A 24435-nucleotide genomic window follows, 5' to 3' on the forward strand; every position below is an offset into this window, starting at 1 on the left:
ACGTTTCCTGCGAAGCACACCATTGGCTGAAGCCACGCAGATCCTCAGAGTGCTTAGCGTTGCGGAAGCGGGCGGAGCTTCCGCTCCTCTAGTCTCGAGAAAAGGCGTATTCGCGCGAGGAGGCAAGGTTGAAGGCGGAATTCCGGGGCGGGAATTCAGCCGCCCCTGGCGGTCCACGGGTTTGGAACGTCTGGAGTTTTCCTATTGGGGGTTAGCGAGGTAAACACGGAACCGACGTACAGCTGAAGTTGTCTTTGTACCCAGTTCTTTAAGTGGTGGTAGTTGCAGATGACTTACGATTTACACGATTTTGTGGGCCTGTTCCTGAGAGTGCTAATCTTTATCTCGTCTGTCTCTTCAGGTAGACCTTCGGGGGCGAGCCTTTTAGCAAGGAAACAAGACGGACATGCGCTGTGAGGCAGAAGCGCTTCTGAAGGCTGTTCATGGCCGCGAAATTGCGAGTGATTTTCTCTTCAGTGAAATCGCCGATGTACAGCCTGCTGCTTTGCCGCTCTCGTGTAGATTCCAGCCTGGAGAGTGGACTGTTGAATAATTGCTTGGTCCTTGAACTGCAGTTTCTGCCCCCATAAATGTTGATGTTTCTTCCAGGACCCTAACTTTTGCCCTTCTCGAAGCACCTTATCCTTTGAACTCAAGCAAGTGTCACGATTTCTTAGATGTTTTACTTCCCACATAAATACATTCCCTTGTTTTTTTTGTTTTTTGTTTTAAGACGGTCTCGGTGTGTAGTGCAGGTTGGCCTTGAACTCAGAATCCTCCTGCCTCAGTCTCCCGGATGCTGGGATTACACGCCTGCGCCACCATGTTCTGATTTCTGAATTTTCATACAGATTAACTGTTGAACAGTTGCCTAGAGCAGAAACTTTGGAATCATCTAAGATTTTTTTTTTTTTCACTCTTAAAACCCTTATGACTAGGTTTCTTTTATAGAATAAAATAAATACCTCTTAACTCTTATCTCTTTCATCATCATTCTCATCATGCCCTCGTGGTTAGCTGGGGCATGCTTCTTCTCTAGCTTTTCGATGAGAAAAGATGATGAGATTATAGAGGAACAAGGGGACAAAAGCATGCATGGCCTTGTAGGACTTTGAATTTGCTCTTTGACTAAAATGGGAAATAGGGATTTTGTTTGTGTATATGGTGCTGGAGATTAAACCCAGCACCTTGTGCATGCCAAGCAGGCACTCTCCCATTTGAGCTACATCCCCAGGACAGGGTTTTGAGAGAAGTAGCACAAATTTTAAAATGATTCATTCTCAGTAAGGAGAATGGGTTCGTTTAAGGGCTGGTCATCAGGTTTCTGTGGTGGTAAAAAAAGAGTCAGTGATCTTTCCTTGTCCTAGTTTTGCTTTTATTTCTTAAACTGCTACCATGGTAGGCATTATGCTATATCTGGTAGTATATTAGAAAAAGTTAATTTTGTATAAACCTGAATTTGCCTACCCAAATTGAAGAATAATTCAGTATGGAAGGAGGAATTTATTTATTAGAAATAAGCTCTTGGTAGATACTAAGAGGGAAAAGAAGTCCAACATGCTTATTTTGTCATGACCTTCTATAGGTGTGTGTGTGGTGGGAGGTGTTTCAAAGTTAATGAGTTCAAAGAATTAAAAAACAGACTGTGTCTACCGGTAGGGAAGAGCTGTTAACTTAGCATACTCTGTATAGTAAGTTTCTTTCCTGGGGAGAAAAGCCCCTCCTCAGTTCTTTTCCTAACCTTTTATCCCTTTTTCTTAAGTTTTCTTTCATGTTTCTAAGCTTAACTGGCTGATTAATCGCCTGCTTAAATCAGCTCCTTTGGTTGCTTGAATTAATTATTTTATCTGACCCTATATTGAAAGTTGCTCTGCCTACTCATAATAACTCCTATGTTAGGAAGACTGACATAGTTTCCATTTTCATAGGGTTTATATTTTAATAAGGGGAAGATAGAAAAAACGTAAAGTAACATGGTGTTAAATTGCCTAGACACATCAGAAATGCTCAGGGTGGACAGAGGTGGAGAAGTGTCACTACCTACATAACCTTAAGGTTTGGATTAGATCCTTGCTCAGCTCTTCACATAGACATGTTAATAACTTAAGGAGTATTTTCTGCAATAATTTGTTAGCCTTAAATTTACTTGGCCTAGATCATTCCTTTACTAGATAGGATACCAAGATAAAGGGGCTGGGGATTTAGCTCAGCAGCACAGTGCCTACCTGGCAAGCACGAGGTTGTGAGTTCGATTCCCAGTACTGGACAAAAGAAAAAAAAATATTTAAAAGTAATTTGCAGGATTTATAATGCACAGCTTTCACAGCATCAATTTCCAGACCTCCTGCAGCAAACTGCCTACTGTTTCTCCAGCCATTGTTCTAAATCTGTAGTCACCTTGGGTTTCAGGGAAAAGCATTGACTTGCAGATCATACATGATACCACCTCCCCTAAAGAGGTACAGTTGCCCCATCGGGGAACCAAGGTACCTGCTTCCCAAGCAAGACCAATCATCTCATGGGAACTAATTGTTCTTCCAGCTGTAAAGTTCCCTCCAGAGCTACAAAGCCAGAACTGAGATGACAAACCCTGGCCCACCTTAGCAAATTCATGAGGGCTTGCCGGTGTACTTTGTGAGGTACTAGTCTGAACTTCATCAGTGAGCCCCTTCCAGTTGCTCAAGCTAGATAGAGTTCATTATTCACCTCTTATTAACACATCCTGAAATTCTTTTCTGTGACAAGAGCTCAGAAAACTACTCTGGGGTGACAGAACCGTTGACCCAAGAATCAGGATGGAGTGAGTGAACAAATGAAGGTGAGGCTTGAGGGACCATTCCAGGCACAAGGAAATGTGTGCTAAGGCGCTAACTTGAGTTCTTTCTTTTCCAGTAACTGAATAGTGGTGATGAAACCCTGAAAGCAATGGGAAGGAGACAAAGTGAACACATAGTTACTGGTTTAGCTGTCAGGTGTAGCTGCAAGTAATGAACCTTTAAGCAGGGAGACAACCTGATCCTATACTTTTTTTTCTTTTTCTGGTGTTGGAGATCGAATTGAGGGCTTTAGACTTGCTAGGCAACTGCTCTGCCACTGAATACATCCCTAGCTGCTAATAAACAGTTTTAAAAGGTTACCTATAGTGAGATGACTTCAAGAGGAACAAAGTACAGCTGAGTAGTTAAATTAAGAGGCTGTTGAACATGAACAAGAAATGGTAGTAGCTCGGTCCAGTGTGGTAGCAGAGGGAGTGGTGAGATTTTAGATACCTAGGTGGTAGAAATGCTAGGGTTTGCTGATCAATGGTTATGCAAGTTAGGAACATAGGAATCTAGCTATGAAGAGTGACCTGAGTTTGAATTTCTAGCTTGAATGGCTGGCTTGAGCATTTAGATGGATGGTAAGGTAAAAGCCATTATTTGAGTTGCAGTTGACCTAAAAGGAAAAAAAAAAAACTACTTCCCCCAACAAAATAAATGTTATATAGGTCTAATATTCTAGGATTATTGAAAGACTATAGTACCAGGCAAATAAAAACTGGCTTTTTTTCTAAGACCTATTTGGGTTGGGTTTTTTTTTTTCTTTTTTTTCTGGTACCAAGAATCAAACTCAGGACCTTGCACTTTCCAGGCAGATGCTTGTGCCACTGAGCTATATCCCTGGCCCTTCTAAGACCTATTAGAAGTGTCATTAAATGTCACAGTGAAACCCATCAATGTATACAATTAATATGTGCTAATAATCATAATTTAAAAGTCAGATGTGTTACCATTTTGATCTGGATATTAGGTATTTTTAGTTTTCTTTGTTTTTAAAACTAAATCTCAACTGTTAGATAACGTAACTTTGAAACATCTTTAGACTTTAACCCTCTACATCCCATAGTACCTTCATTCCCTCAAGAAGCCTAAAGTCTGAGAGGCTCAAGCCTGCATTAGTGTTTTCTAATGGGGTATTTATGCCTCATGTGTGACATGGACAAATCCGAAGATGTAGACACATGAGACTGATAATGCCTCACACTGGCTTCCAGTCAAGGAGTGGATGCGTAAATATTGATGCCATGAAGACTGTCTAGTTCTAACAAGAAATGCTCAGGAGTATCTATGTGATAGTTTTGTCTCCTGTCAGAGGCAAAGCCTATTGGCCTGTTCTCAGGAGTTTCTTAAGACTGAGGCCCCAAAAGCCTTGAGTACCTCTTGCTTCTCCAAACCAGGCCCAGGTTTATGGACTGCCTTTAACAGAGGAGCCTAGAGCACACTCAGTGTTTCAAAGGGCTGGCTGGTGTGCTGGTGCATACCTGTAATCCCAGGACTCTTGAGGCTCAGGCAGATTGCAAGGTTGAGCCCAGCCTGGGTAATTTAGTGGAACACTCTCTGAAAAATACAGAAAATTTAAAAAGTGCTACGGATGTAACCCAGTGCAAAGGCCCTGGGTTCAATCCCCAGTACTAAAGAAAACAAAACCAACAGCTGGGAGGATAAGCATAGGGGGCATTGAAGGAGACGAGGGCACAGACTCAAAATTCACTTGTCAAATACACTTTTAAAATATACAATCAAAATGGAGGCAAAAAATCAATCTATAGAGAGATCTACAATAATCTATTAAACTCAACCGTTTTTGTCCAGAATAAATTGTCCAGATTAAATAATTATCCTTAAAAACTCACTTTTAAAATTTAAAAATATTTAAAATGTGAAATATCGTAAGACACTGAATGTTTACAGTAAGTGGGTACTAGACAGTGGGGAGGAATAATAGTGGGGATTGTTCTCTGATACAGAAGGATGATTACAGCTAACACTACTGTGTGATGTAATTCAAAACCACTAGATTTTGACATCACAAAGAAGTGATTATTTCAGATGGATAACCTAAATATACTGAGTTAATCAATACATAATGTGTAAGTGTTCTGAAATATCACAATGAACTACTGTCAGAAAAAAAGTTAACTTTATAAAGGGGAAAATATTTTTCCCTTTCTGCATTTTATTATAGAGTTCAATTACAGCTTAAGACAGAATTAAGTTGTAAGGTCAGTACTTAAAAAAAAACATAGAAAACTCATGTATAGCCAAAATTATCATTGAATAAGTACTTCAAATGGCCATCATAATAGAGTACACATAGTTTTGGATGTAAGCCCATAGAGGAACGTATATGTACAATAAAATGTCCACAGCAATTATGGGGTATAATTTAAAAGTCCATATGTAAAGTATGAAAAAAAAAATCCATTGCAGCCAGGCATGGTAGTGCACACCTGTAACCCTAGCACTCCGGAAGGTTGAGGCAGGACAATCACAAATTTATACCTAGCCTAGACAACTTACTGACTGAGACTTTTGTCTTTAAAAAATAAAAACGGGCTGGGCATATAGCTCAATGCAAAGGCCCTGGGTTCAATCCTCCGTACAACCAAAACAAACCAAACCAAAAAACCCCATTGCAATCATTGTAATTAGTGCTCTCAACAGTTCAGAAACAGAAACTACACCTTTTAAAAATTTTTACATATGCTTTTATTAAAAAGAATAAAATACTTGACAAACTTCAAATTATGAAATTCAAACCAATCAATCCTCCACACCAACTCTGTGAGGTAGGTATCTGTGAACCACAGGGATCATCACCGTGAGTCCTTCCGCCCTTGCTCCTCTCAAATGCGGAGAAGTGCGGGCGTGGAAACCACTGTTCAAGTGGCTGTAAGAACGACTGTTGCTCTGTCTTGTTCCCCACAGAGCTGCCAAGTTGTGGCCTCAGCTGCTCCTGGGGTTGGACCATATGTTTGTGAAAGTTACAGTATTTTTTAAAAACCAAAATAGTTGTTTTGACTTGTATGATGTAATTCTGAATCATACAAGTATTACTATGATGGTTAAAACACTGACTGTACTGCAAATACTCTCAGATCGCTTCTGTATTTATCACCAGTGATCAGTGAAGATGACCTTAGAATCAGTTCTAAAATTCTGAGATGTCAGAATGTTTACTATTCATTCTGATAAGACCTTAGATCATACAGTGCTTTTGTATATTACAAAATTTGGCACAATACATCTCTACCAAGAAAGCAGCAATAATTCCAGATATTACAAAGTTATTGTAACCAGAAATTTGACACTTGGAGAACATATACACAGAAAATAAAATCCTTTCAGAAAATGATGGTGCTATAGTCCCACATCAAATTTATCATGGGTAGGATATACATTTCCAGTCTAGTGTAATAAGCTCCTACTCACTGAACTTTTCAAACTGGTACCTGAGCTGAAATATTTTTCTATAACATACGTCTCTCTCTTAAAAGGATTGGTTTGAAAGCGCAGAATTAGGATTCATGAAGTCTCTGATGAGTCATCTTTCTAGATCTTTTTTTCTTAGGAGCATCTAAGTGTCTTATTCCAGTGAAGGAATGATACATTACCAAAGACTTAAAAGGATAGCAGTTTCTCTCCTGCTTCTCCTTAACATTCTTTATGTTCACCTAAACATCTACCAGTTCAATCACTTATTTGTTGTCTGACTTCACCTATAACTTTCATCAATACCTTGGGGATTTCATCTAGGAAAGTAAGGTAAATGCCATTCCTTCCTTACAAGATTTCCCTAAGGGTAAAATGAAAAGTATGTGAGGAATTGCTGGAATTTCAATGTGCTATACCTAAGCATTATTGTTTCTATGACAAGCAACAGCTCTGTCCTAGGTCCGAATTAGAAAACATAAATTGATATTTCATTCAGAATCTCATTAGCTGATAGCCAAGCTGATTAACAGGGGAAAATGTGACAGGTTTTCTCTTTTTTCGCTGTGTATATAAAATGAGGCTCACTAACAAACTAATGAATAATATTAGTATCAGTGACTGCCGATGACAATGCCACACTGACTGGTGGGTATCAACTGACATGCTGATGTCTTCAAGCCAATAATGAGCAATGCCAACAGAATGAGGAAGTATTTTGTAATCCTTGTGGTACTAACTAGTCTCAAACAGAAAACTGCAAAGAAGGCATTAGATACTCATGCCATGGTCATCAGAATACAAACACAAACATAAGAGCATCCCTGTGCAATCAAATCATCTCAGACACATTTACTTATTTTGCACAAGATAGCAATCAGGGCTGTAATATGCTGCCATCTAGGAGATAGTATTATAAAACTTTCTGACAACGGACAACCCAATTTTTCCATTCTGTTGTTAGAGCTAACCACTAATTTCTCTTGCCAAATTTAAATAGTGTTCCTGTTACCTTCCTAAGGGTTTGGTGGTAACAGACATAAAGATCCAGTTTCTTTAGAAATGCAGTACCACCTAGGCTCCTAAAACAATGTTCCCTTTATGAGTTATTTATGAGTATGCATTCCTATCAAAGGACCAAACTTTTGTGCAAATGTTGTAACTGTGAACATCAAGTATGCTTGGCTGGAGATAAATGTTTTCATCTTGTTATTCTTCTATTGATTAAAAAGTGTTCCATAAACTGGAATATGAAGTGAAATTATAAAGCTCAAGTTTCTTCATTCAGTTTCAGGTGGTAAGATAGAATTATGGCTGAATGGGAAATCAGAACTGCTCCCAATGCACACAACTTAGCTAGTACTAAAAGAAACACTAACTTTTCTCCAATATAATACAATATTTTATTATAACAAAAATATTTGTCTCATAGCTATATATTACTGTAGAAGTAGCCACTAAGGAGGACAAATGGATAAACTACATTTAACAATACAGTATTATATATCCAATTAATCTAAGTAACTTTGAGAGATAAGATGTCAAAATATCTTTTTAGTGATTTCATTTTTTCCAGAGACTTTATAGATAATATAGAATCAAGATACAACTGTAGGTTATTGTAATTCTCATCTTAACATCAGAACCCGCAACATATAAAAATTCCAGTTATGTACTCCTAGGTATTTGTCAAATGATAATCCGATGTTTGTCATATAATAGTTTCAACCTTAGAAGATAATAGATGATTTATACTGACAAGAGTCCTTCTGTTTGGTATTATGCTTTAGCTCAGATATTCTGGTTAAACTCTTTTCTTTATTCATCTGGTTAGCCTTTGGGTTATCACTTCTCGATACATAATAGAGATGTAGATAAGCAACAAAAAGATGACAAAGAAATCATCTAGAAAGCCTAAAATTCCAAACAATGCTTCAGGTACAAAATCTAGAGGTGATATAAGATAGAAAAAAGCTCCCATTAAACAAAGTATTATCCTAATGCGAAACATCCAGAAAAGACCCCCAACTGAAAACATTTCCCTGAAAGCATGTCTCAGTAAAGTGGGTAGATCCATGATTCTTTCCATAATCTGGTAGGGGGAAAAACAAATATTATAATTTAGCATCTAATATGTCAGATTAAAAGCAATAATTTTCTTACAATGTTCAAACTCAAGGTGAATCAAAGAGTTTCATGTATTGATTGGACAAGATATTCTCTCATTATGCATTTTACTTAAAAATAGTTCTTTAATTACTAGGTTCTTATAAAATAGGTCTTATTGCACAGTAATTTTAAGAAAGTGTCAATAAGCTTAAAATATGTGATATACAAGTTAAGTATCCCTTATCTAAAAACCCCAAATTGGAAATGCTGCAAAATCCAAAATGCTCTGAAATCGGAAATACTCCAAAATCTTTGAAACTCTTTGAGCATCACTCAAAATGGTTTTGAGCACTTCAAATTTTGGATTTTCTGATTAGGGATCCTCAATTGGTAAAGCCTATGCATATATTCCCAAATCCAAAGAACCCTGAAATCTGAAATTTCTGGTCCCATGCACTTCAGAAAAGGGATACTGAACTTGCAAGTCAGGTAAAACTCAAGTTATCTCTCATCTGAGTTAGTAAAATTAACCAAATCAAGAACTTAGTGTACAGAATTAGAAACTGAGGCTTGAGCAGCAATGTCAGCTATCTAATGAGATGGGCCTGAGTTTGAATTCAAAGTCAATCGCTTTTAGGCTGGTGATCTTGGAGACAGTTGTTTCACCTTTAAGAGATAGTTCAACAACTAACTGAGCATTTAGTAATTGAGCACTGAGTGATCCACAAGGATTACTAAGAAAAAAAGAAATTAAAATATACAACACCTTTGTAAAATACTGAACAGTATGTACTGTACAATAAAGACACACGAACTTTGAGAGGTATTTAAGAATCACAGTGAAATGGGTCCGCACAGTGAGTCATTTCTGGTTTTATTCTTCTGCCTGGAGTTCAGCTACTTCTAGTAATCTGCATAGAAACCTAAGTCTAACTTTGGATAGGTATTTTATTTACCAAGTGTCAAAGAGGAAGAGGAGACAAAAATTTTAAAAATTGAGTAAGTGAGGAGAAAACAGTTTTAAAAACTCTCCTAAAAAAACCTTGTAACTCCTTTTGGAAAAGTGGTCACAAGAGAACAAAAAATTTTAGAGTACCTGTTTAATATTAATTTTCTATTCTGGAATGGAATTAATTTTTTTTTGTTTGTTTGTTTGTTTTGTTTTTCTCCGGTACCGGGAACTGAACTCACGACCTTGCGCTTGCCAGGCAGGCACTTTTGCCGCTGAGCTAAATCCCTACCCCAGAATTAATTTTTAAAACAAAACAGCTACATAGCTTTCACAAAGCCTATGGTAAACTATTTTAAATATTATCATGAAAATCTAGTGTATCTTCTGAATATCTTTCTGTCCTTTCTCAAAGCTATTTTATTTATTTGTAATGTGATATAACATATAAAAATCTGTAATAATTAGGCAAGAAATACAAAGTTACTTACTAAGAAACATTTGTGTATTATACATACTTTTACTTCAACTGTGGAAGAATATCAACCAGCTAAAGGCCCTTTTTTATGTTGTAATTTCATCATATACCATAAATATATTGCTGGATCAAAAATAGTAAAACAGGTTTCTAAACAATTATAGATAATAATTGGACTTAGGTTTCCTTATTGTTTACACACCTAGAAAATGATACATGACATCATAAAACAAAGAATTAGGAAGGAGAAAAGCACACATTTATTTAATACTGAAGCATTTTGACAGCTTAATATTTTTGGCTGGGGAAGCTGGGTGTGGAGGCGTATACCTGTAATCCCAGCACTTGGCAGGCTGAGGCAGGAGGATAGCTGCAAGTTCGAGACCAGCCTGGGCTACAAAGTGAGCTCAAGGCCAGCCTGAACTGCACAGTGAGATCCTGTCTCAAAAGAGACAAAAAAAAAAAAAAAAAAAAAAAAATTGTTTTTTTGCTTAGGAGCCATAGTGTCAATTCTCATCCTAAGTATTCAACAAATGTTGAGGTCTATACCCCAGGCACTAAATAAGGCACTGAGAATATAGTAGTAAATAAATAAAACACAAATCCTTGCTCTCATGAACTTTTTAGTCTATTTACAGAGAAATAATATGGAAGACCTGGATTACTGTCTGTGATAAAATGCAATGAAGGAAATGAATAGGGGGCAATGCTAGTCAGAAATGCCTTTCTGAGAAGAGTATTTAAGACAGGTCTCATCTAAGAGATGAGAAGCAGGAAATGAGCAGAGCAGAGAGACAAAGCCAAAAAAGTATTTTGTGTGAAGACCTGAAAGAGGGAAGACCTTATGAGTGTGCTCTGAGGGATAAAGTGTGGTCATCAAGGAAAGGTACAAAGCACAGAGGAACAGAGGACTTGATCAGGTAGGGCCCTGTGAATGACAGGAAGGAGTAGGAATATTAGTTCAAAAACTGTAAGTTGTTTTTTTTGTGAGACAGAGTCTTGCTCTGTAGTGCAGGCTGGCCTTGAACTTGCGGCACTCTTCCTAACTCAGCCTCTTGAGTGCTGGGATTAGGGGCCTGGGTCACGTGCCCAGCAAAAAATTGGAAGTTTTAAAACACATGAGCAACATGGTCTGAAAATACTAGCTGAATTGCTAAGTAGAAAAAAAAAAAGTAGTTGGATTGCTAAGTAGAAAAAAAAAAGTACGGTGTGTGTATGTGTGTGTGTGTGTGTGTGTGTGTGTAGGAGGTGACGACGGCTCAGGCTAGCACAATGACTCTGGTGACTGAGAAATGCAGACTGTCTAGGTATTTTCATGAGGCAAAAATACTAGGCACCCAAAAAAGAGCAAGAAAAGGAATAACAGAAGTTATGGAGCAGATGAGGGAAATGTGACGAAGAAATCAAGACAGAAAAGAATGAGTCAACGGGGTAATCAGGTACCTGACCCAGCAAAAATGAGAGCCAAGCATCAGACTTAGAGTCTGAGCCCACAAGATGCTCTCCAGATAAATGTGCAATTAGTACAGTTTCAGTTCGGAAGTACACATTCTGTTATATTCACATGGCTAGAATTATTTGTTAGGTATGAGAAAACCAGAATGAGTCAGTCAAATAGGAAAATAGGGTAAATAAGACAGAATGAAACACAAAAATTATAAAACCTTCTCCAGAAGTTTTCTCACAAGACAAATAATGATTTACAATCAAAAAGTCAATAATTTTCTATTTGCCTCCATTTTTTTTTTTTTTTTTTGCTAGTTTCTCTTCTCTTTCATGAAGACGTTTATAATGCTTTTTATTTTTTAAGAAGGAAAACCGTGGCCTAGTGTGGTGGCATACGCCTGTAATCCCAGCAGTAGGGAGGCTGAGCAGGAGGATTATTTTGAGTTCCAGACCAGCCTGGGCTACAAAGTGAGCTCAAGGCCAGCCTGAACTGCATAGGGAGACCCTGTCTCTAAAAGGAAAAAAAAAAAAAGGAAAACTGTTACTTGGCCCAACACACATAATGAGAGTTTTCACAGTCAAAGAATACTTGTTCATAAATCCTACTTTACAAAAAGGAATATAATAGCTCTAACTTTGTACTATTATAACAATACTCACAGATCTGGGCTGCCCTGAGAATCTCCGATTATAATCATTAACATCTTGATACAATCTTACAACATCCTGAGATTGATCAGTGTCACCAAATACCGTTAGGAGTAAAGTTACCTACAATTATAGAAAAAAGCTATTAAATATTCTGCATCATTAATTTTTCAATTTATGTTTAAAACAGAATGAGAAAAGCTTTGGGGGGTAGTGGGAATTGAATTCAGGACCTTGTGCTTGCCAGGTAGGCACTGTGCCATTGAGCTATATCCCCAGCCCAAGAAAAGCTTTTAAATTCATATTTTACCTATTTCTTTCAATAAAGGGAACATATACGGGACACAAGTAAGTTACTGCCTTATAGTAAAATCCAATGTGGCTGAGTGTGGTGGCGCATGTCTGTAATCACAGCACTAGGGAGGCTGAGGCAGGAGGATCACCACAAGTTTGAGGCCAGCCTGGGCTACACAGTGAACTTAAGGACAGCCTGAACTACATAGCAAGACCCTATCTACAAAACGAAAAACAAAACAAAAAAAAAAACAATGTAAGGGGCTGGGGATGTACCTCAATGGTTGACGTCTTGGCTAGCCCCGATTTTGATCCCCAGCACCACACACACACAAAGTAAAATATATTTGAACTCCTATAAGCTAAAATGGGTACCATATTCAAACACTAGTTCTAATAGTTTCCTCCCACACAGGAATAAATTCAATAGTTCTGTTTGGGCACATATAACTTTGAAGATATAAGAATGATAAGAAAACATTCAGGAGCAAAGTGACATTAAAAATATATACAGCACCTATCACTTTGACAGGGAAAAGTAAGTATTTCTGCCTTGGTATCAAAATAACGATTCCTCGCTGGGTGTGGAGGTACATGCCTGTAATCCCACCTAGTGGGAGGCTAAGGTAGGATCTCAAGTTGGGTAACTTAGTGAGACCTTGACTCCCAAAATAAAAATAAAACATGAAGGAGATGTAGCTCAGCACTCCCTAGGTTTAACTGTCAGTATTAAAAAAGAAAAAAAGATTATTCTCACTAGTATTTGACATATTTTTGAATGCTACCATAATATGGATAATATTATAAGGAGCAACTCTAAACACTGAAACCTACTAAATAAATATTGTAATTCTTGATACTGTTGTAGAACATAACATCTTTAACATCTGCTTCCTCCACGGTTTTGGTATGAAGGATACACCAATGTCCCAGGACTATATTAAGATAATTTAAAGGCAACAGGACCTTGAAAAAGAAACATATTTAAAAATACAACCTACAGAAAATGCTTACTGCTGAGTTATAAGATAATATAAAAATGGGAAGAAGTATGACAGGTTGTTTTAAATCATCTAGCTATTGTTTTTATCCTTCTTTAGTTCAAACTGTAGAAGTGGGGCTTCCCATGGCTCAGATGTTTGCCAAACAGCTAGACAAAGGAATGACTAATCGCAGGAAGTAGGAGCAGCAGACGCAGCCATTTCTTCCTTCATAGATTAATAAAAATTCACCTGTCAGTTAACATTAATGGAACACCTACAGTAGGCCAGGCACTGTGTTGGTGCTACAAATACAGAACGAAGATGTGGCCTGCCCCTGAGTGAACTCAATACTCGAACTAGAAGGGGAGGCAAACATGTTCCCCAGTGGATTACACAGCACTAGGGGTACTGTTATAGCAATGCTGGAGAAGAAGGATTTCTGTTGGGGAGTCAGAAACCTTGAAACTTAACGCTAAGCCTGAACCTGTGGGTAGAACTGTTTGGTGTTAACGTACAGAGAGAAATGATGAGTGTGGTCAAGCCGAAGGCAGCAGCCTGAGCATTATTATTTCTGTGACCATTTACTAACAGAGCTCAGTGAAACTGGAGGCAGAGGAGTACCTGCCATCTGTCTTGCCTTGAGTTACTCTACAATTAGGGAAGTGATAGCTATTATAATAACATAACTCCATCCTTACCTTATTAGCCTCTAGTCAATATGTGGGTGGGACAAAGGAAACCACCTGCTAACATACAAATGTCCTATGAAAATACATGGATGAAGGAGACAAGTTGGGGACTAATTCTTCAGTGCAAGACCTACTACCAGGTCTCTATGTCACTGACAGCAAAAGATGGCAAATGGTACTAGTAAATTAGCTTCAGTGCTCAGTGTTGATTGCTTTGTGTCAATAATCAAATCAACTGAAGAGGCAATACAAAAAAATCTCTCCCTGAACTCATGAGAAAAAGCACAACATGGATGAGGTAGAATTTGGGATTACAGAAGAAAGGAAAACAAAAGATGTGGACTTCCCTTTCTGCACCAAAAAAAAAAAAAAAGAGAGACCAGTGATTGGTACCAGAATAAAGGCTGGAGGGCACATACAGAGTCCACCAAAAAATGTATACATGCTTTAGCAGTTCACCATTCAATTTATGTCTGGAAGCTAATGGCCACCACTTTGAGCACCTCCTACAATTGTAGAGGCCAAAAATAACTTGTATTAATTTCATGATGTCTCAATAAAATTAATATTAAAATATTTATACAAGTTTTTACTTTCCTGATGTATATATTTTTTTGGCTGACTATGTGTATGTATGCACAAGTATAAGACAATGCATATAATAAGGTTTCATGCGAAGGTCAAAAATCAGACTGTCCCCACCAAAATCTTAAGAGATACATGCTGAGGCAACACAATGATTTACAAAATCAAGGAAATGCCTACCACAAAAGTCAGATAAGAGCTAGCTTTAGGGGAAGAAGGAGAGTTAAGAGATTTGGAGGAAGCTCTATGGGGCTTCTGGGGCCACTGGCCAGTTTGTATTTTACACCTGGAGGTGACTACCACTGTTTCTCAGTAATTAAGTGTGCTATACTTTGTGAAATTTAACAGCCATAGAGAAAATCACACAAAGAATTTTTAAAAAGCTGTTGCCTTTTATCATTTTACTTTATTTTTTGTCTCTATAGGTTTAGGCTTTTACAAAATTCTCTGTTGTTTTAATAAAGTGTTTCTGGAGGGAACAAAAGTAAGTGTATGCATTTAACTTTTATCTTCATCTTATAGGCTGGAAGACTTCCAAAGAAAATAACATCTTTTTACATAATCATAAATTATTATCAGAAAGATATATTTTTGTTTAAAAGAAACTATTAAAAAGCACCTATATAAATGATAGAATGAACTCCTTTGCTATATTAAAAAAAGAAGAGCTTCAGTTTTTTTCAGAATTGTTTGGTTCAGTATTTTGTTTCTCCAATTTGTCAGAGAAATGGAGAAAAATTAGCAAATCTCCTCTCTGCTAATATTTGTCTTCTAGTTTACACTTATAAAATCTTAGGCCTTACTGATGTTTAATGTGTTTGAAACAAGTGTGGCTATGTCTATAAAAATTGAACCATTGAAAAAACTATTCTACATCACTTTAAGATATATAAACCCTCACTAAGGAAAGGCTAGGGTGGTACAGCGCTTGCCCAGCATGCCTGAAGCCCTGGATTCAACTCCCAGCACCCTTCCCCCAAAAAGCAAACACACAAAAGGCAGATTAAATGTAAATAAGAAAGGGAAAAGTCCCCTCACAAGAGGTCAGAGATATATGCATAAGTGTGATTAGCTAGTTCAGTTATTCCTTTACTGGTATTACAACAAAGACTTATGATTCTGGCAGCATTCATCAGCTTTTTTACTACAACTGTAGGATTTCAAATAGAATGTCTTTTTCCTGTATTATGTTAAAAAATGTTTTTGTTTTGTAAATAATTGAGTAAAATCATAGAAGCTTTAGATCAATGAACTTCTGCTAAAAAAAAAAAAAAATTCAAAATTTAGATATAAAATCTAAAATCTACAAATGATGGGCAAGGGGTAAAGCCTGGGCTCAGCAGTAAAGCCTGTGGGACTTGAAGGTCATATGAACTCAAAAACCCCAGAAAACCTCAGCCAACCAAATACACAAAATAAAGCAGCATAAATGATACTTTCTGGATATAAAACCAATTACCGTTTGTCTACAGATTGGACAACTGATTGCACCAAGCCAGGTACCATATCGCCAGTATGCAATAATGCAGGCACCTAATGGAAAAAAGCATTACAATTTTAAATATTTTAAAGTCCATAACATCTTAAGAAAGTTTCAAATATTTAACAATGTTTAAACATAGTTTTTGCTGGCCAGGCATGGGGGAGCGCACACGCCTGTGATCCCAGCACTCAGGAGGTTGAAGCAGGAGGATCACTTTGAGTTTGAAGCCAGCTTCAGCTATAAAGTTCCAGGCCAGCCTGAGCTACATGGCAAGATCCTGTCCCAAGGAAAAAAAAATATTTGCTTCATCCAACCAACCAACTCTTTAGGTAAATTCATATCTAGTAACATAACAATTTTCAGCTATTAAAAATATTTTTATATAAATTATTAAATAATATATATTTTTACACAGTCAAAATCAAGTAACTGCCTCAATGCAATCAAAATACCGTATTTCCTGTGTAAATTAAACAAAATGGTAAGTATCATTGTAAGTATGACAACCAACAAATCATAGCATAAATTTTTTGTTCCAAATTTGGTATGTATGGTATAAAACAAAATTTTTATTTTTTAAGAGCTTAGAAATCTAAGTTATATGTACTGATGTATTAACTAACTGTTGGTAGAAAAAGCAAGGAACCAACACATTTAAAGATTCTATGTTCTCTGTCCTAATAAAGTTTATGGTCCAGTTCAATAACTGAACCAACTCTTGTAATATGGGAGTATAATTTTTCTGTGTAAAGGTTATTCTTGAGCAGCAAAACAGCTGAAGACATCTAAATAAAGGAAGAGTTCAGATGACCTCAAAGAGTGCTGGGGAACTAAGTGGATAGGCAAAAAACTTCAAGAAGCTGAGCGTGGTGGTGCACGCCTATTGTCACAGCACTGGGGAGGCACAGTCAGGAGGACTACCACGAGTTCAAGGCCAGCCAGAGCTACATAATGAGTTTAAGGCCAGCCTGAACTGCAGCAAGACTCTGCCTCAAAAATCCAAAAAAATAAAAAAACTACAACTTCAAGGAGTACTGCTAAGATACACAAAAGAGTAAGCATTCGTAAACAATGTCTGGTGCTTAAGGGGCCAACTCACTTTTTCTGTTCAGGACATCTGCATCTCTAACTGTCCAGGTCCCATAGGCAAATCTGAGCTAAATGTTAAGAAAGTGCTGAACCAAGTCTCTCCTCTACCTGTGTATTCTTACTCCTACCTTAGAGACCTACCTTCACCCTCCTGTGTTCCTTATTCTTATTCTTCTACATCAGAATTCAGAACAAGCATAAGTAAGGCAATCCCACGGAGGCCAAGGTGACATACTTAAATCAGTTAGCAAGCAACTAGATCTTGAACTATATAGTATTAAGTAAAAAGGAGTATAGAGGCAGGGGGCATACTTATAAGTTTGGTGCTCTGGGAAACTGAGGCATGAGGACAATGAATTCATCAATTTATCTTTCTTTTTTTTCTTTGCAGTACTGGGGATTGAACTCACGACCTTGTGCTTGCCAGGCAGGCGCTTATGCCACTGAGCTATATACCCAGCCAAATTCATCAATTTAAAGATGAATTTAAAAACCAAATAATCTTTTCTGGTATCTTTGCTCTCAGACAGTGCTATATTAACTAATGTTTATTTATTTGTTTATTTAGAGACAGGGTCTTGCTGTATACTTCAGGCTGCCCTCAAACTTCCAATCCTCCTGCTTCAGCCTCCTAAGTGTTGGGATTACAGGGAGGTAATACTTATTAGGTACTTTGAGAAATCTAACTTGAAATATGAACTATAAGAAAACAAAACTTACTAATTTGTCCATTTTATTACTATCTGTCATGGTATTTTTTACTATCTGTGATGATGTTAGCTTTACTACCTTTTCACTCAGAATTCAATGAGTTTTGATATATACCAAACTCATTTAATCTTTTCCACAAATAGGGGTATAAGGGTTCTAGTTTTGCAAATTATGGAGTAGTTACTTGCCTGCCCTGACAAACTATGCCCCAGCGAATCAAATACTCAGTTCATTCAAATCTCCTATTAAATTCTTGGTTTCTTCCTCAACTTTCTCCTCCTGTAAAAAAGATAGCTGAAGTGGGTATCATGGTGTACATCTGTAATCATATCACTCTGGGACGCTGAAGTGAGCCCTGCCTGGGCAATTCAGTGATTTTCTGAGATAACCCCACCAAAACGAGCAAGCAAGCAAGCAAGCAAACTGTAAGTCTGCAATGGGACCTGAGTCTCCCAGCCCCAACCTGTTTGCTGGCAGAAGTACTACTGTCTGCAAGGAACTCAGCAGAGTACTGAAGTTGTCATCCACAAGCACAGCAAAGGAGGTACGATAGGACAAGGAATTCTGCAGGTCCTGGGGACATCTGGAGACACCCAAAAATTTACACTGGACACTTCAAAGGACTCTGTCCACTAAGATGCAAGATTGCCAGAAAACTTTAACCACAGATGTTCACTGGGATCTTCCTGTCTAATGTCTGCCTTCTCTCCACCCCTATAAAAGGGACACACTTCTCTCTGTTTGGGGCAGAAGGTCTACGCTCTCTGCCTGTACCCGGGCACAATAAATTCCATGCCATGTTGCCTTTATAAAAGCCTGGTGGTCTCTACTGGTTAAATATGTTACACAAACCAACCAACCAACCAACCATCCATCCAACCAAGTAGGGTGGTGGGTGTTACGGTTTGTGTCTGGATGTCCCCACAAAGCTTCATGCAGTCATGCAGTATGGGCTTTTCAGAGGCAGCTGAATCTAGTCTGTGACTAATTCACAGTCTAATACTGGGATTAAGGGTGTGAGTGCTATACCTGCCCTAGGGTAGGTAGCCTGGATAAAATATAAGGGATGGAAAGAGGCTTGCTCTCCCCTCTTGTTGTTTTTGCTGTCTTCCCCCGCCATGAACTGTTGCCCTCTGCCATGTGCCACCCTGCCTTGGAGCCAGTCAATTATGGACTGAAACCTCTACCTACTGTGAGCTAAATAAGCCTTTTCCCTTTAACTTTGGGTGTCAAGTACTTTGTTCCAGCGAGGAGAGAAAAGTAACTAAGACAATGCGCAAGATGACACAATAGCTTTTGTCAAGGTTACACATTCTCCGTATGTTTATTTGTAAGATGAGAATAAGACCTCTTAACCTTGCTGGAGAATTAAAAAAAATACTGTGGGTTAGAAAAGCAAATAAAGTGGTATCTGCTGGTGCTATTATTCTTAATTCACCATCATGAAAGAGAAGTGTGATTCTACATACAGGAACAAAGCTAAAGTGCTCTTGATATACATGTTACTAACCTACCTGAACTAGTATCCAAAAAGGCCCATTTCTGTATGAAAAGCTGAATACAGTAACAATTTTTTTTTAAATCTTTGAACTTATTGCTAATAAACAGAGCAGGATATCAAAAGCAATCTATCTCGCTGTCTTAGAAGTAAAATACAACACAGCCATCTCTGGATTGACAGGCTTATCCTCTGAATTAGCCAAGCCTGGTGCTCGCTTCGGCAGCACATATACTGAATTAGCCAAGCCTGGGTTGGTGAATAAACTCACCTGGGCTGCCAAACCTCATGACTGCTACCACCTGGAGGATTGTTAAGAGGGTCCTGAGGCTAGGTACATCCAGGCTCAGAAGAAAAGACTGTCAGATGGATTAGGAACATCTACCAGAGGTCTGAGACGAGAAAGGTTTCTGCCTCCTCTGGTGGTCATCACACTTTCAAGTATCTTTCATGATTTTGCTGCTTGTTATAGTTTGTGTCTAGATGTCCACAAAAGCCTCATGCAGTCATAGGGTTTTTTTTTGGAGGTGGCGAATCTAGTGTGTGATTGATTTGTAGTGCTATGCTGGGGTTAAGGGTGCTAGGATTAAGGGTAGGTAATTGCTGGATCAATCTGCTGACTAAACAGGCAATGTCCTAATCCTACTAGGCTGGGCATGATATAAGGGACAGAAAAAGGCTTGTTTTGCTCTCCTTTCTTGTTGCTTGTGCTGTCTTCCACGGCCATGAACTATTGCTCCTCTGCCATGGGCCACCCTGCCTTGGGCCTATTCCATTATGGACTGAAGCCTCCACAAACTGTGAGATAAATAAACCTTTCCCCACTTAACTTTGGGTGTCGGGTATTTTGTCTCAGCAGTAAGAGAAAAGTAACTAAGACATATCTCATTAGCATTTCCAACAGATAATTAAAACACTGAAATGAAAATAAATGTTTTATAATTTGTTAGTTATTTAGGCAAAAAAAAAACCTTAGGGAAGAGGTTGAAATGAATGGATGAAGCAATATGGGACTGGACTGCTAAACAAGTATGAGGTATAAAAACTCTGGATTGCACGGTAGGGATTTCAAATACTTACGTCATTTCCAACAGCATAAATACTAACACTGTACCTAAGAATTCTATGCTGAAGTCAAAGAAAAGATATAAAAGGGGAAAGTAATTTAGGGGATCATTGTATGCTACATTTTAAACCAGTCTTTATGTGGACAATTGGTTCATTTTGGAAATAATTAAGACCCTATCCTGGTATGTCTGAGGGAACAGGGTAGATGACTTCCAATGTCCTGTTCAACTTGTTAGCCACTTTTATTTAGTCTCTGTTAGATTCAAATGTTAAAGAATAACTAGTTATTCAGCTTCTCAATAAGCAGAAAGAAACACTACTAATAAAAAAAATCTAATGACTGAACAAATCTAAATAGACAGTAATATTCAGGGTAATTGTTGCATAAGTCACCAATCACATAGTGAAACTGAGCACAGGGCTTGAAAAGTGACCAAGGTTTAAAACCTGGCTCTGTTGCTTAGCCAGTGGAATATCCTTTTCTAAATGTCACCAAACCTCAGTCTTCTCATTTATGGTTAGACAAGTTTAAGCCTGTTCATGTCCAGCACATAGTAGGCATCCCCTACTCTTTGATGGCTATAACAAGCAACAACAATACAATACATCAATGTTCTCTAGTAAATCTTTTTGGAGGGTCAGAAAAACCAAGTGAGAAGCGCCCTTTACTACAACAGTAAGTTAGTGTGAAGTTGTATTCTCTTCTTGTCCTACTACATGCTCTAGGATTCTTATTCTCCCTCTCTAACTCTCTTGAGTTGACAAAGAAAGATAATGTAAGAACTTCTGTACTGACTCAAAGAGAGGTAGTAGAGCTACGCGAAGGTTTTAGGCATGATTCTTCAGAGAAGAACCTTCCTAAATGAAACTACCAAGAAGGGAAGCACAGGGAGGGATTCAGTGACTCTCTAATACCACTGAAATACTTGAACCACCATGCAAAGAAACAAATTCCTGTTAACTGAGAATCTGAATAGGTTTTTTTAAACTTTTGAACTCACAGATGCTAAACAACACAGAGTAAAAATTAAGTATACATGTAATAGTATATTACTTAGATGCTAAATATGTTGGGTCCACAAGTAGAACAGTATATCAGAACCAATCTACCCTAGAATCAGTGTACATATGTACGCCTTGATCTATACTTCCAAAAGCATAGGATAGTGTGCTTACCACAAAAAAGGTGTCCACAGTTTGTTTCAACAGGGAAGGAGGCTTGATGTAAGCAGATTGGACAGTACATGTCAGTGTAGAACTGCTGTCGAGCAGCAGCAGGTGCATCCTGAGAAGCAGACATGGATCCATGTTTATACCTTACATAAAGGGCTTTCAATACTATGTTAAGTTACACTTAAAAATATTCACGGTTAATCCTCATCACATTTTGGATATGTTGTACTTCAAGGTCTTGTGACATGGATAACAACAGCTCTGGAATAGACTACTATTAATATACTTAAACTATTCTTGCATTAATAAGGTCCATGAGGGTAGGAATGTTTGTTTAGTTCACAACTGAATTACCAATATCTCAAACAGTGTTCAGCATGTAGATGTTCAAAAAAATATATAGTGAATGAATAAATTATAAAACTTCACTGGAAATAAAATTTGATTTTTTTGTTTGTTTATGTTTTTGAGATAGGGTCTTACTGTGAAGTTCACAGCCTTGAACTCACTACATAGCTCAGGCTAACCTTGAACTCATGGCAATCCTCCTGCCTCAGCCTCCCAGGTGCTAGGATTACAGGTTTAAAAATAACAGTTGCCTCTTTTAGCCATTTCTTTGAAAGTCTGAGTGTATATGTTTTTTAAAAAAGTTTTTCCACATTTCAGATAAGGCCAATTATACTAATTATTTCTGTGCAAATAGATAGGAAAACTGTTCTCTTTTAAAGCAATTTAATAAAAACATGCAAACATTTGAATAGATTAAGATTTGGCAATTTGCTTAATCTGAAAATATACAAATCTGCCAGGCGTTGTGGCACATGCCTGTAATCCCAGAACTTGGGAGGCTGAGGCAGGAGGACTGCTGTGAGTTCAAGGCCAGCCTGGGCTACAAAGTGAGCTCAAGGACAGCCTGAACTGCACAGCAAGACCCTGTCTCAAAAAGACAAAAAAAAGGCCGAGGATATACCTCAGCAGCGCAGCACCTGCCTGAAAATATACAAATCTGAAGAACAATCTAAGGCCACTTAAAGCACTACAGAAACAATGTTTTTTAAAAATAATTTATTAATGTTTCAGCACAACTGCAAAACGTATACATCATATGACAGTACCTGCTCTGTTTGAAGTTGTTCTCGAAGCACCCTTACTAGCTCTTGGTTTTCTGGATGAATGTTCTGATGTGCATTTCTGTTAAGTAGAATATAATAAATGTTTAATATAAAATATTGTCAGATTAATCCGCTTGTTTTCTAAGTCTCATTTCATTTTAGAGTCACTATTATGAAAGCAAATGTAACTAATGACACTCAGTTGCACTCCCAAGTCCAGAACTGCACAATGTGGGATACTCTGTGGTGAGTTCTTCCCTGATTACTGACCACTGGCTAGTTTCAGATTTAACTGCCAAATGGTAAGATCCAGAGGCCTCTTAATTTGGAGATTTATTATAATCATTAAATAGTACAAACAATAAATACATTTATTTGTTTTGTGAAATTTCTTCAAAATAAGCAGCTCTATCTTTCTACATAGTATTTAAACATTTCCCAGAGGGATTAGTCTTTCTCTAACTTTTCAGTTTGAGAGGAGGGGGACAAAGTAGAAACTAAAATTATATATGTAGAAAAGCCAAAGCTTAATATACCACTAATATCTTAATATTAACTTGAAAATGGAGAGTGAAAGCTAAGAGGTTGGTGGTTAATATAAAAGGATGAGTTAAGACAAGCTGTGAAATTCAAGTGGAGGTCAGGTTGCAAGGTGGGGGTGAAGATTACACTTGAATCACAGTTCAACCTCCTTTGACTATCGACTTTTCCCCTTAAATTTAAATATCTTGAACAATAATATTCTAGGGAGCCTTACATTTTGGGTAGGCCATATTGAACAGAAATAACTCTAGCATCCTAGTGGGATAGAAAAAAATAAAGAAATCCATCCTATAAATATCCTGTTTTGGGAAAATTCAAATTTTACCAAGACAGTGTAGAAAATACAAGCATGAGTTCAGAAAGGATAGAAAACCAACTTAAAGTCAAGTATCTACGTGGAAGTATAATATAAGTGTAATGAAATTACTGAATTGCTTAAACTTGAATTTGGGTGAATTCTTCATTTCAAAACAAGTTACACTTTTATCACTGAATTAACGATCTGTGAAAGAAATCTATCTGTATAATGAAAGCAATCTATCAAATTAACTAGCCCAAGAATCATCTCATTTAAATACCAGTGAAATCTCAGCTAGATAAAATTCTCTATTCTTTGAGAACAGAAAATCACTTCCTTTTCATTGGAAGAAAAAAGAATAAGATTTTCCAAGTGCAGACCTGAACCATGTGCCTAGAAAGCCTTTCACTGGGCTTCTTTCCATACAAAGGGAGGTGTAAGATTCCTTAAAGCTACAGTAGAATTACTAGTAAAGTCAAAATACAACCAGTGAACAAGAATAGCCCAAACTGCTGAATACAGCCAAAGTTAGGTAACTAAACGTCACTGGCAGCTAGAGGTATGAGTATAGAACCAAAAGTTTAGAAACAATGGGATAACACAGACTGAAAACCAAACAAGAAAATCTGGGATCAACTTAGTTATAAGAAAATGACAGATCACTCTGGGTAGTATGTTCATCTTTCTTCCAGTCTATGGGAAGTCTTCATTAGTGTGTGTGTGTGTGTGTGTATTTTCTCTCAGCAGTGTTTTGTACCTGTAAATAATTTATAATTCTATTTGTTCTTCTTTTAAAAAATATTAGTGCATATTTGCAGTACATAATAATTACACTCATCCTGGGGAGTTAGTGCATGCACAAGACTCATCTTAATTCTTTTCTCATGCATCTCCTCCCCTTACTCTCCCTGCATCTTCTCAAAAGGAAGGTTCCCTTCCCTTTTGCAAAAAGACCCCTCTCCCTGTTTCCTATTGTTTTTCTTTTACTTTATTCTTTATTTTTGCTTTGGATTTTTCATATAAAAGAA

At 37.6% G+C, this 24435-nt stretch overlaps 1 protein-coding gene and 1 long non-coding RNA gene across 2 annotated transcripts in view; one reads left to right on the plus strand and one right to left on the minus strand.

The window, feature by feature from the left end:
- The first annotated feature begins 3 nt into the window (after positions 1–3).
- Positions 4–3555, plus strand: LOC102011178. Its single transcript, XR_262949.2, has 2 exons — positions 4–219; positions 362–3555. It is a non-coding gene; the product is annotated as an uncharacterized LOC102011178 (long non-coding RNA).
- A 1949-nt stretch (positions 3556–5504) lies between these two features.
- Rnf170 (ring finger protein 170) overlaps positions 5505–24435 on the minus strand; it is a gene marked incomplete at its 5' end in the record, with an annotated part of 54887 nt that continues 35956 nt past the window's right edge. The window contains 5 exon segments of the mRNA XM_005397069.2: positions 5505–8343; positions 11894–12004; positions 15892–15965; positions 21458–21566; positions 22570–22645. Coding sequence (XP_005397126.1) covers positions 8074–8343; positions 11894–12004; positions 15892–15965; positions 21458–21566; positions 22570–22645 — 640 coding nt within the window. The 3' untranslated portion in view covers positions 5505–8073.

This window comes from Chinchilla lanigera, unplaced genomic scaffold (assembly GCF_000276665.1).
Source record: "Chinchilla lanigera isolate Chin_1 unplaced genomic scaffold, ChiLan1.0 scaffold00056, whole genome shotgun sequence".
NCBI lineage: Eukaryota > Metazoa > Chordata > Mammalia > Rodentia > Chinchillidae > Chinchilla > Chinchilla lanigera.